General features: G+C 41.2%; 1 protein-coding gene across 4 annotated transcripts in view; it reads right to left on the bottom strand.

Annotated features, from left to right (window-relative positions):
• Positions 1-13,304, bottom strand: part of CDC14A (cell division cycle 14A) — a 137,022-nt gene that overhangs the window by 46,973 nt on the left and 76,745 nt on the right. For all 4 annotated transcript variants that reach the window (XM_034778450.1, XM_034778451.1, XM_034778449.1 and 1 more), the window contains 3 exons: positions 12,379-12,466; positions 4,525-4,755; positions 457-595 (listed from right to left, as the gene is read on the bottom strand). In XM_034778450.1, coding sequence (XP_034634341.1) covers positions 457-595; positions 4,525-4,755; positions 12,379-12,466 — 458 coding nt within the window. The remainder of the gene's footprint in view (positions 1-456; positions 596-4,524; positions 4,756-12,378; positions 12,467-13,304) is intronic.

The following is a 13,304-nucleotide window of genomic DNA, read 5'->3' as shown; positions in this document are numbered from 1 at the left end:
AGTCATTAAAAGAACATTCAGAGTCCAAAGTCAAGCACTCAAAAATCAGGAAATGCCATAATTAAGGATGCTTGTGCATATGCAATAAGATACCATCTTTAAATACATTATCACATACTTTTTCCCCACATTCATCCTCCTTGGATAATCACAGGCTTAGCCTCCAACACTGACACCCCTTTCAACTGCTGGACCCGCACCCTCCCAAAATAATCAAACCCAGAATCCAGGAGAGTTTTAACTCCAATAAGGGAAAAGTGCCAGAGATTCCATAGAGATGTCACAATTGCTACTTATTTTATGTGGAAGATATTCAAACACTAAGGTGATGATGGGTGGCAACACAAAACCCTATGAGATTAGATAAATAAGATTTGGTAGATACTACAAATGGGTAAAAACAGAGATGGTTAGAAGCGGTAGACTCCCTACAGTAACAAAAGATGCTATACTCACTCTTCCAAAAAGTGCTGCTGGGGTCCTATAATAGAGCCTGGCCGACATATTCTAATCCAAGCAATGACTTCACCATGTGTGAACCTATAGTGTTTCATTATGTAACAGGCTATCAATGTTCCTGTTCTCCCCAGACCAGCTACAAAAGACAAAAGTACCAAAATAAATATTCATATACAAATACACATGTACAACACTTACGTATTTTGAAACCAAAGTGTTTCCCCCCAGACCACATCTCTATATTGCAATTTCATCCATGCCTCTGATGTTTGATTTGTGATTTTTGCTTAATTTCTTATTGTATTTGCTATGTTTTAGAAATAAAGCTGGCCAGACACCTAAACAAGTATCAAATTGTTGGAAGTTTGTTTTAGTAGAGGTGTTTAAGAAAACATGGAAGAAAGGTGGAATTGTGGATTTCATTGTAATTTGCATCATTTCACCACTAAAACCCTTTAGATTGTAACTATTTTTTTCTGAAATTTATTTCGATAAAGAATTTTTAAAGGAAGTTTAAGTTTTATAACTGATTATAAAATACAAAAATGTATCTAACATCCTAAAATAAATGTTAAAAAAGCAAAATGTGTTTCCTGATAAAGTAGAAGGAAAGTTTTAAGACTGACCACTTTACAAGCTATGGTCCAAATCCTGCAAACACTTAAGCATGGGTGTGAAAAGATATCCACATTTAAATGCTGGCAGGATTGGGACCTAAATTAACTTTCTGGAATCACTATATCATGTTATTAAATGAACACTCATTCAATTTAAATATTTTTAAAATTCTTTTTGCAGGCTGGCAAAACTATAAAAAAATAAATAAATACTAGTTAGTGTTTCAATAGCTGTTTTCATCTAAACAGATTAAAGCAATGTACAAGGTGTTCTGCACAAGCGAAATGAAGAAACAGAATCTAAGGGACATGTCCAGGTTAACAGCAAGTTAGCAACAGAATAGGGATTTGCCCAATTCCAGTCCTGTGATCTATCCACTAGACCACACTGTCTCCCCAATAAAATATTTACAGTTTACAGTATGGTTAATTACTTGTAGATGTCCATTAGCTCCTTAACTATGGTCTGCACTAACAGTAACTGTTGAGATGCAAACATTTTTACATTCAATATAGAATAACAACCACTCTACATTTAATCAAGGAATACTAATCTTGTTGTCTGACTTCTTAGAATGCTAAAAGAATTTAAGAAATGGGATGAATGGGGTCACAAGAACAAATAATGAGCAGATTCTATTTATTACAGCACTAGCTCTGTAGAATGATTTGAAGGAGAAGACAATAGTGTTACATTAGAGACAGACATGCAATTTGTGTTGGGAAGGCAGTTTATAAATAGACTACTCAAACTGTAACAACTCAGACATATTTGTCTGAAGAAGAAAACAGTCTCTGATCTATACAAATATTTTTTATTAAATCACATTTGTTACTGAAGGTTTTAGCAGAAAGGCTATGTGAAAAAACTAAAGCTATGGAAACATCTGGAATAGCAAACTTTCAGCTTAAATAATTTTAACAACAGCTCCAGTAACAGGGGTGAAAGTAAGTCCAGTGACTTACCGGTACGCTGGGGCCAGCTCTGGCCCCCGGAAGGGGCATGGCCTAGGGCGGAAGGGGCGTGGCTGAGGGAGTCAGAGCCAGCCCCAGCCCACCCTGTAAGGTAAGTGCCCTCTCTCCCCTCTCCCCCCCCTCCCCCGGGGTAGAAGTAGCAGCCAGGGGCTCCAGTGGCTATTTAAAGGACCGGGGTGGCAGAGGCAGCTGGACCCCGGGTCCTTTAAATAGCCCCTGGAGCCCCCCTGGGCTCCGGGGGCTATTTAAAGGGCCTGGGGCTCCCCTGCTTCTACCGCTCCGGCCCTGTAAATAGCCACGGGAGCCCTGGGGAAGCGGTGGGGCTCCCGCGGCTATTTAAAGGACCAGGGCGGCAGAGACAGCTGGAGTCCCGCACTATCCCAGGGCTCTGGGGGCTATTTAAAGGGACCTGGGCTCCCCTGCTTCTACCACCCTGGCCCTTTAAATAGCTGCCGGAGCCCCACCGCCACTACTCCAGGGCTCCGGCGGCTATTTAAAGGGCTGGGGCGGTAGAAGCAGGGGAGCTCTGGATTTTTAAATAGCCCCCAGAGCCCTGCAGCTCTACCCCAGGGCTCCAGCAGTAGGGCTCTGGGAGCAATTTAAAGGGCCTGGGCCTCCAGCCCCTGCTGAGAGCCCCAGGCCCTTTAAATTGCCGCCCTGGGGAAGCCGGGTGGCACCGGTACAGCAAACCAGCTCTTGCCGGTATGCCATACCGGGGCGTACCGGCTTACTTTCATCTCTGTCCGGTAACAAGTGATTTCTAACATGGAAGCTGTAGAAACATCCCTGGCAAAACAAGAGAGCAATACAGCTACCATGCAGTATGTTAAGTATGAATGAACACTGAATTTGTGTCTCATAGATTTAGTAGAGCCCAAGGAAGGAACAAAGGCCAAGTAGTTGATCTTCAGATAGTACAGTACTGAACTAACGGACGACTAGTTCAACAATATAAATGTACAACACTGAATTCAGAGCATTTAGAGTCATATATTTGTAACACAACTGTTAAGTGTATCATGTCCCTCTAGTAGTTAATTCACACAAAGGATAACAATCTACTATTATTATCAACAATTTAAATTACGACTTTAGTTTAAGCCATACAGCTCTGTGTTATTGTTGTCAAAAGTCTGCTGACAACTTCTGGAAGGGGATTGTTACACACCTGAACTTAGTTTTTTCTAAATATTTTGTAGGAAAATTTAGTGCTCATCGAAATGACAAATGAATACTACTGTTTTGAGTCAGGCATAGTACAAAGAAATATTTTGCTAACCTCTCTATAACTCTGTTAATGCACTTCATTCTTGATCTTCAATGCCCCTGCTAGTCCTTCCTGTATAATCTTTAAAAAAAAAAAAAAAAAACCTACCAACTGTGCTTGATGCATCAAGATATAAACTTTGTGACACCAGTATCACAAATGGGAGTTAATTTGCAACGATTTATTTTCTATGTGATGAGAGATCACGTTCTAGTGAACTAATCCAGTGGTTCTCAAACTAGGGCCACCGCTTGTTCAGGGAAAGCCCCCGGCGGGCCGGGCCGGTTTGTTTACCTGCCGCGTCCGCAGGTTCAGCCGATCGCGGTTCCCACTGGCCGCGGTTCGCCGCTCCAGGCCAATGGGGACTGCAGGAAGGGCGGTCAGCACGTCCCTTGGCCCACCCCACTTCCTGCAGCCCCCATTGGCCTAGAGAGGTGAACTGTGTCCAGTGGGAGCCGCGATTGGCAGAACCTGCGGACGCAGCAGGTAAACAAACCAGCCCAGCCCGCCAGGGGCTTTCCCTGAACAAGCGGCAGCCTAGTTTGAGAACCACTGAACTAATCCACTGTGCAACCCGTCCAGCTCTCCTCTGTCTAAAATTTTAATTGGGTACATAATCCATATTTGATTACTAAACAAAAAAAAGATACATTAAGTCCCTCAATGCTATAGCTAACCTAAAGTGTCATGCCAGGTAGAGTATAAAGATTTTATTACTTGCTACCCAGTATTAAGTTATGGCGCAATGTACTTTATGTTTTACTCTTCCTCAGGCTACAATAGTAACGTCAAAATTGTATTTTACAATAAAAAAAAAAGTTATGTTCTTTAGACAAAATTTGCAGCAGCAATTCAGAAGCATGAAGAGGACTGTGTGCCTCTTACCATCTATTAGCCCACTTTCCATAAACGCTAAAGAGAGATCTTCAGCAAAATAAACAAAACAAAACAAAACAAAACAAAACAAAACCAGCAGCATCATTATATGGAATAAAAAAAGAAACCCTGAATAGCACTGAGTGGCAAATAATGTAATGTATAGTTCTCATGCTGGAGTAGAAGAATTTAATGTGAACTCTTTGAAGAATGAAGATAACCTGCACAGGATCAAAAACTCTTAAGCAAAATTATTTTCAGAACTGGCAAATGCATTTTCTTATTTTGAACTACAAACTCACAAGTGCACTGTATTAGGTTTTTACATACCTTTACAGTGTACAGCTATAGCACCTTCAGCATTCTCGCAGATGTTCAAGAACCGTCGCACTATATTGTCACTTGGTGTGCTTCCATCTATGAAGAACAGGTCATAATGCTCAAAGCCAGCATCTGTAAAACGTTTTGCCTCATAGATCTTTTTGTTTAGTCTTATGATTGATGTGACATTATGCTTCCTGAAATAGGGAAAGTAGGCTTCAGGTGCGTGAAGAGGATAACCTAAAAGAAGCAAAAAATGATTACACATTAGTAAATCACTGAAAACTACTTGACACACACACAGAAATCCAGACCTCCATTAAAAAAAACCTAAACAATTTTTGAATGAAAAACTTTTTACTAATGCTGTAAACAATCACATTTGACATTTTTAATAAAGGTAAATATATCTATATGAAAAAATATGCTAAGATGTGTTAAAAATTAACAGAAAGCTTTAGCCTGAGGTTTATAAAACTATTATTCTTACAAATAAAGGTATCAGAAGACATTAAAGCATAATGTCTCTTAGGTACTGTACAATGTCCTGTGTGTTATAAGTTAGGTTTACAATTAATACATTAGAAACCCCCTCACACTCTAAAGCTATTCTTATAATGAAGGATTGTCTGGTTTAAAGTGAGGAATGTGTGTGAATGTAGGATTCCATAATGGTGTAGATGTGTATTTGTTGTGGAGCCAAAGGCCAAGAGACTTAGAACAAGTGGACGCCTTCTGTAACTAAGAAACTACAGTACAATATGTAAAGAATATGCTAGTAATGCTACTATTATGCTAGCACATTAAGTTTATCACAAGACGCGTTAATTTTAAATTGGTATTCTGCTTCTTTTTTATTTTTCATCTTTATTTCTGTGGGTAGTACACCTAGCCAAACTGATCTTACCATTGTTTATTGTTGGTTAAGAGAGGGTAACTCATGTAGAGAAAATAGCAGCTTTTGTTAAGAAAAGGCCAGATCTTTTTTTTCTTGATTTGGGTTATTTACCTGAATTTCTTCCAAGCAATAAGTTTGGCTGTGCCAAGTGGCGATTGGAGAAATTCTGACTAATCCTATGAAAAATTGCATTCATGACTATATGGGCATGTAGAGGGAGGGGGATGGAGAAAATAAACTTATAAAAACATTTAAAACTAAATACTCCTAGCAACTAAGTGAAATCCTGGTCCCATTGGAGTCAAAGACAAAACTCCCATTGACTTCAAAAGGGACAAGATTTCACCATTTATGTAATAAGTCAGCATCGCCTTACTGCTAATTTTATAGCAGTAAAATACCTTAATATAAATGTTAGGATTGTTAAGAAATACAGTTAATTAAGTTTAAATCCTGCAAATAAAAATGTATGTTACAGGCAGGGCTTTGGAGCTGTGCTCCGGCTCCGCTCCAGCTCCAGGCAAAAGCTTTCAGCTCCACTGCTCCGGAGCTGCTCTGCACTCCAGCTCTGGGCTCCGCGCCAAAGCCCTGGTTACAGGAAGCTTTTTCTTTGAACTCGAGAGCTGGAGTCTCCATTCTGAAGTGAGTTTTGCACAGAGAAGTTGAAGATGCCCTCCAGGCCTCTTTAACCCCAAGAGAAAAAAAATGGATCAGAAGCCAGGATTAGATGGGGCCATGATTATTGCTCCAAGAGAAAGGCGATCCCCTACACAAACTAGAAGCTTGTCTTTTCATGTTGTCTTCAGAGAGGCTCTTGCAAGCCTGAGAAGGCCCTGTCTGAGAATCTTTTGAGTCCATAAGTCAGAAGTGGTATTGGCTCAGCTTGAGAAAAAAAATTTCAGCTTTCCTACAGAGGAAGGTGGGCCTGGGTCAGCAAAGTTTCATTGTCTTGAGAAGACTACATCTCTGGAGCAAACCCTCTGGTGCTGGAAAATAAAAGTTCACCATGCCAGGAAATTCAATTGACAAAAAGATTGGTGGTTTTGAGAGGGATGGAAGTCATGGTTTCAGGAAAGTGTCCTGATGTTCCCTCAAGGAGTTCACAGGGATCGATAGAGGGATGTTTTATTGAGGTCAGAGGATTCCTTAAGGGCTTTTTGTAGGAACTAAAGAGTTTTGCTATATAAAAGAGTGACTGAACCAGGATGCCCGTATCTAGTGTCCAAAGGCATATACTTCTTTGACCTACTGTGTTGCAGAGAAGAGATCCAACAAGAAACTGACAATGTCACAAGAGGTGTCATTGAAGAGGACAGGTATTGTCATCTTGACAAAATCCAGCTTTTTTAGTCTCCTTTATTTCTATGGGGCCTCTTTTTCTGGAGTGAAATAAGCAGTGGATGATGGACAGAGCCATTCATGCAGATACTGTGCATTCTATAACCATATGTAAAGCAATAGAAGACGATTAAAACCACTTTTATGGGAATGTTTGATTTTCCACAGCCCATAAAATCTTCTGGAGGACCCACCTCATCAGCTGGAATCAGAATTTATTTTCATCAGATCAGATCCTATTAAGATTAAGAAAGGATGAACCAATCTTTGGAACAGAAAAGAATCTGGTGCCCTTATCCAATTAGACTTGGTATGTCAGAGAGAACTTATTAATGGACCACCTGAATCAACAATCTTCAAGAGATTCTAGAATGAGGAAAACTGATCTGCTTTTCCTAAATCTCATTTTGAGAGGGTCCTGGAGAGATTGGGTTACTGGTTGGCTATCTGACAGGCAAATGGCACAAATGAAGCATTCCTCCACGTCTTCATTAGCGAATAAGCAACTCAGATCATCTGCATTAAAATGTTCAGAGTGGGAGGAAAGTTTCCCTCCACCGTCTGAGGCCTGAGAAAAATGTTATGCCAAGGGGTATCCTTAAAAGAAGAGACAGGTCTGCTGTTTTATGTTTGCTTATTTTAGAAAAGTGCAAATTGCCTTAGAATTGCAAACCCAGAAAAGGAGAAGAAAAGAGACCTGTCCTCCATGCTTAGAGTGTTGCTTTGGCAGTGGGGTGGGAAATGAGCTGATCCTCCTCAAATTCAAACAAGCAATTTAAAGTACCTGACTATCTGCAGCTTGAGGATTAGAGGATCAGTGAGGAGTGAAGCCTTAGATGACAGAGGATGAACAGTGTGGGGAGCAAAGCAGACAAAGGTCATTGATGGTAGGGTACTCCATGGAACACAGTGAGCATCAAAAGCTAGTCACTTTGGCATTTTGGAGGGACCTCACACAGCCCACATTTATTCCCCTACTGCCATTTATTCCACTCAGTGGAGTTAAACCAGTTGTAGCCCTCGTGGGAAGGCTGTTGATAGGCTAAATGGAAGTACTGTGAATTGGTAGTGGGTTCCACTCACTATGAACCTGAGAATCTTCTGTTGATCTGGACAGGTCACTATATGAAAGTAAACCTCCTTTAAGTTGAGGCCAGCATACCGATCCCTTTGTTCTAGGGAAGGAATAATGGAAGCTAGGGTGGCCATGTGGAACTTTATTTTCTTCAGGTATTTATTTAACTCTCTCAGATCTAAAATAGACCTGAAACCATCTTTTGCTTTGGGAATAAGGAAATAGCAAGAACAAAAACCCTTCCCCCTGAGAAACAGAGGAACTTACTCTATGGCTACAGCTAGAAGGAGAGATTGAACCTCCTGCTGAAGAATGGTCTTGTGAGAGCGTCCCTGAAGAGCATGGAGGAAGTGGGACAGAGGATTGGGAAAACATATTGGAAGGAATAGATGGGACTGTAGGAACTGGCATATTGCCCTCAACAAACCGGTCAAAAATGTGTTTTTAGAATGGACTGCTGGACAAGAGGAATCTGCTGCCACAAAGGAGGAGTAAGGAGGTAGTTGTATCCTATAATTTATGCCCCTTTTTCTCAGCAAGTCTTGCAGCTGAGGCAAAAAGCTTCCTCTTTGTCGCTGGTGTATAGATTCCAAGCGACTTCAGGGCTGCCCTGGAACCTTTTAGACTACATAGCTTATTGTCCATCTTTTCCGAAAAGAGGAAGGGACCTTTAAAGGGCAGATCTTGAATGGCCTGTTGTACTTCAGGAGAAGACCAGTAGACTGCAGCCATGAACACTGACTCATAGATATGGCAGACACCATGGAACAAACTGCTGAGTCCGCTGAATCCAATTGATCCTGACCATCTGTTTGTCCTTCTCCACCATCACACTGAACTCTTGCCTGGAATCTTCCAGTAGCTTGTCTTTAAACTTCATGACGTTTTCCCAGAAAGTAATCATAGCAACTCAGAGGAGTTTGCTGGTTAGCAACTGTAAGTTGCACCCCTCCTGTTGAATAAAATTTACAGCCAAACAAGTCCAGTCTCTTCAACTCCTTCCCCTTTGGTGTGAACACTTGATGCCCCTATCTCTCCGGCTCATTAGCTACTGACACCACCAAAGAGCCTGGAGCTGGGTGAGAGTAGAGGTGTTCAAAACCCTTAGAAGGGACATGGGATCTCCTCTCTGCCTGTTTCACTGTAGGAAGAAGGTAAGGAAAGGAGGTAGGGGTCTACCAATTGCTTCATTAATTGGGAGTGCAACTCAGGAGGCTCCCATCGAAGCTAATTTATTCACTAGTTTGTGGCATTTCTTGCGGACCTCTTCCCCCGAATGTCTAACACCAAAGCCACCCTTTTAAGCAGTTCTTGGTGAATCCTGCAATCCTCCAATGGTGGTGAATCACTCACCATCTCTATAATCTCATTTGGTGATAAGAAAGATGATGCACCAGGATGCTGAGGTGATGTCTGGTCTGTCTCCTGTGGTCGAGGAGCTGTCTGAGCAATTTCCAGTTACTTGGTACCATATGTCAAGCGAATGTTGCCTGTGGTGCTGACCCTCCTCCGCCACCCCAAGAAGTCAACTCAGATGCGTGAAGGGAGGTCCTAGTAGGGGGAGGAACACTCGATGTCCAGAAAGGCCTCGGACATGGTCTGGGCCCATACTTGCACAGGCCTTTGTCTCTTGAGATGTGCCCACTTCTGGAATTGATGAGAGACCCATGAACTCCAAAGCTCTGATGGAGGGTATGCATCCTGTCTTGCATGGGACACAAAAAGACCCCACTTCTGAGTCTGAAGAAAATGACTCCAAGTCCTATGATAACAGTGGAGCAGAACCCATGTGGCTAGGAAATAAAATAAGCTGAGCCAGAGAATGACAGTACTGGGGATATTAATGGTGGTTTGCCCATGGATTGTACTGCCTCTTATGTGCCAGAAACATAGAGGGCATCAATACCACATGCTCTTGTAGAGCTGGTATAGGAACCATAGTCACTGGTACCAGCTGAAACCATTCCTGGACTGCCAGGGATACCTGTTCCAAAAAGTTGAGTAATTCTCTAGTGGCTGCATATGCCTCTGGTGTCATTGGTATCAGAACTAGGTCTTGAATCTGAACTTTTTGCATAGGAACATCAGGGATCAGCCTCGATGGACCCGGAACAAATTCCAGAGTCGACAATCCCCCCTTTCTAGATGAGGAATGCTCTGGGGAATGCTTCCCCTCAGTCTCTCTCCCAGAGCCTTAGCCTCTAGATGGTCTTGGTACCAATGCTCTTTCTGAACAGAGTACCAAGTCCTTGGAAGATATGGTTCTCTTCTTTGGTACTGGGGTAAAGAACGAGGTGCCAAAGACATCTCAGGTAGTGTGCTCCAGACTGAAGGTGCAGCACTTGGAATACGCTCTGAACCCAAGGGCTCTGATGGAGGGCAGGGTGCCATCTCCATAAGGAGACACTTACATCTGGCTGCTCTATCTTTTTTAGAGTGAGGCTTAAATCCTTTATTTGTCCTTGATGTGGGATTCCCCCAACATTTTAGGCAGCTGGAGTGCAGGTTGCTGACCTGCATCAGCCTGCTGACCTGCATCAGCCTGGCACACAACTTGCAAGATTTAAACAACAGAGTGCAAGGCATGGCTCTGGTACTAGTACTGAGATTAAAATTTGGCCCAAAAAGGACCTAAAACTGAAGCCTATCACTAGCACTAACTACTGTTAAGAGAACAAAACAATTATATACCAAAAGTGAGGGAAAAGGTTGCGACAGCAAGACCAGAAGTGCTCTAACAACCATCACAGTGGTAAGAAGGAACTGAAGGGCGGTTGGCTGCAACTCCATATTCTTATACCTGCATGCAGTGGTGTGCGATGGTGGAGAGCACTTGTGCCACCCCAGTGGATATTGCTGAGGGATAAAGTTCCCCGACAACTGCGCATGAGGTACATACATACCTACAGTAGAATAGATATGTGCAATCACTCGAAGAGCTCACCGACTTTGCAATGAGAATGCAGGTTAAATCACTCAAGCAATTACAGTCCTTCATTGCCTTGCCACAATGCCTCTGTATGCCCAGAAGACAGACAAGTTCGATAATTCACTGGGAAAGCGTTAAAGAACGGCTCAGCTTACTCCAACACAAAGAATCATGAGATATGCTCCCATAAGTCCTGGTGACACACAGGTGGCTGCAGCACCAGCAAGGACACAGTAACTTTGGGATGGCTTTGCAATGTGGCTGCTCACACCCTCTGAAGTATTCAGACTTCATACGATGGTCCAACCTTTTCAGTACTGTGGGCTGCATTCGTAGCTGTGTAGGACCTCCGCAGGCAACGTACATGAACAAAATAGTGTCTTCCATGAGGCGTGACCTTGCACGTTCAGTACGTGGAAGGTCATGTTGTGCAGAGGATGCCATTTTGCTCTACAAAACGGTGTTCATGCAGCATGATCTTGCATGCACCATACATATGAGGTCATGCTGTGCTGAGGATGCCAATTTTGTAGAGAAAAATGGTGCAGGGCTGGATGCTTTTGGGGGCTAGGCACCATCATCCTGAGGGTTGGATCCTTCCCAGTGGCTGCCAGTTGAACCACCCCTCATCCCTCCACTCTAGTATTTTAAAGGAGCAACTTATAAATCACATCTGTGAAAGTACCCACTGCAGGTAATGATTGTAACTGAAAAGTTAAAATAAATGTTTTTTCTCAGTTCATGTACTCAATACATTGACAGTACTTTGCGGTTTCCGTTTCCCTGTATAGCTAATCAGTTTCCATTTTAATTTGTATGCGTGTTTTTATTAAATACAGCAGCTGGAAAGAGACCATTAAAATTAGAAAGTGTGACTTGAAAAACCACATAGATTGGCAGGGAAACTGAAGGGTAGGTGTAGCAAAAAAACTACCTGTAACCAATTTTTTAAAAACTAACTAGATTTCTAGTTGACTCTTTCCCTTTAAGTAGTATGAATAAAAATCCCTTCCCCTCTCAATCAGGTTTCACCTCCTTGCTCTCTCTAATGTTCTAAAACCTACTAGTTTCTCCATCATCTACAGAATCTTCAATAGGCAACACCTGAATTTCTAATGTAAAAACAAGCATTTTTAAACCCTTCAGGGCTTTTTTATACAATATAAAGAATCTGGTCTTGCACCCTTTTTTCTTCATTTCCCCCTTTGTAGTTCACCTTTAATTCTGCATAGAAGTGAGATCAGTTGTCAGTTTCAGGAAGAAAAGTAGGAAACCACCTCAAATTTCTGAGTCACTTACTGAGTGAATTCCACGGATCTGTCCTGATTGTCATTGAATGAAATTAAGTCCTATGATGTGAAAATTCTATACCAAATTCTAACCAAACTGACAAAAAAACAAAACAAAACAAAAATAAACACACAAAAAACATCAACCTATCAATCCACTTACTGGAATCAATGTAACTTTGGTTTTTTTTCAAACATACTCTAACCCTTATCTACTCTCTTCACAAATACGCCAGAGATTGGAAATAAAGACGAATCATATTAAGGAACAGCAGGGTTATAAAAACAAAACAAAACAAAACGTTTTGACATATGATTGACAAGAAGAACATACCATTTTCAATTTTGGTTTTTGGATGAGGTCCACTAAATGCTAAAAATTTTCCTGGAACAATCCAGTTGAAGTCACCATTTTCTACCCGCTATTGAGCATTTTAGGAGAGAAGAAAGGAAAAATATTTTAAAATTAATGCACAACTGTTAAAAATCTATTCCTGAATAATACTTTTTTTTTAAATAACTGTATCCTCTCTATAGAAATCATATGAGCAAAGCATTTCAGACGTAACTATTTGGCTCAGAAAATGGGAGAAACCAGCCATATATGAAGCTATTTGCCAGAAATTTACACGATAGTAAAGGTAATCTTAGAAAAGCCTACTTTGGAGAGATCTTCAAATAGGCAAACCTTTCTACCCCTGACCTAAGACATTTCTGCATTATCAAAGGCTATGGAAATCTGCCACATCATTAACAATGGCAAAAAGGGAATTAATAGTAAACAAATTAAGACAAATTAGCTCTCAAAATAATAATTTCCTTTTTTTCCTTGTGAAAGTTGTAATCCATGTACTGGCATGGCTCTGATGAGTCAGTAAACAAACCCAACTATAAATCAATAAGAGGATATTAAACACTGAAAGAGGGTTTTCTTTAAAAGAAACTACAAGATTGCATGTTCCTCTAACACGAGAAACAAAAGTATTTTGTTTATTTTTAAACTCAGGCTTCACAACTAATCTGTAAACCTGGAATTCTTCCATTGCTCCCTCAGCTGGCCAAATCTGAAAACATCTCTCAGACACATAACCCAAGGCTTCCCTAATTTCTAATGCTTCTTAAAAAAATTACAGATGGGTTCATTCCCAGTTTGACAATATAGTTGCTCTACACGTGACATTTTTTGCAATGACACTCTGTTTGCATGTTGTATGAAGATTTTTATATCATTTATGAGTAGATGATATATTCAGTAGACTA

This window comes from Trachemys scripta, chromosome 8, assembly GCF_013100865.1.
Source record: "Trachemys scripta elegans isolate TJP31775 chromosome 8, CAS_Tse_1.0, whole genome shotgun sequence".
Taxonomy (NCBI): Eukaryota; Metazoa; Chordata; order Testudines; family Emydidae; genus Trachemys; species Trachemys scripta.
The sequence above is the reverse complement of the archived record's forward strand: the minus strand, read 5'-3'. Positions and strand labels throughout refer to the sequence as shown.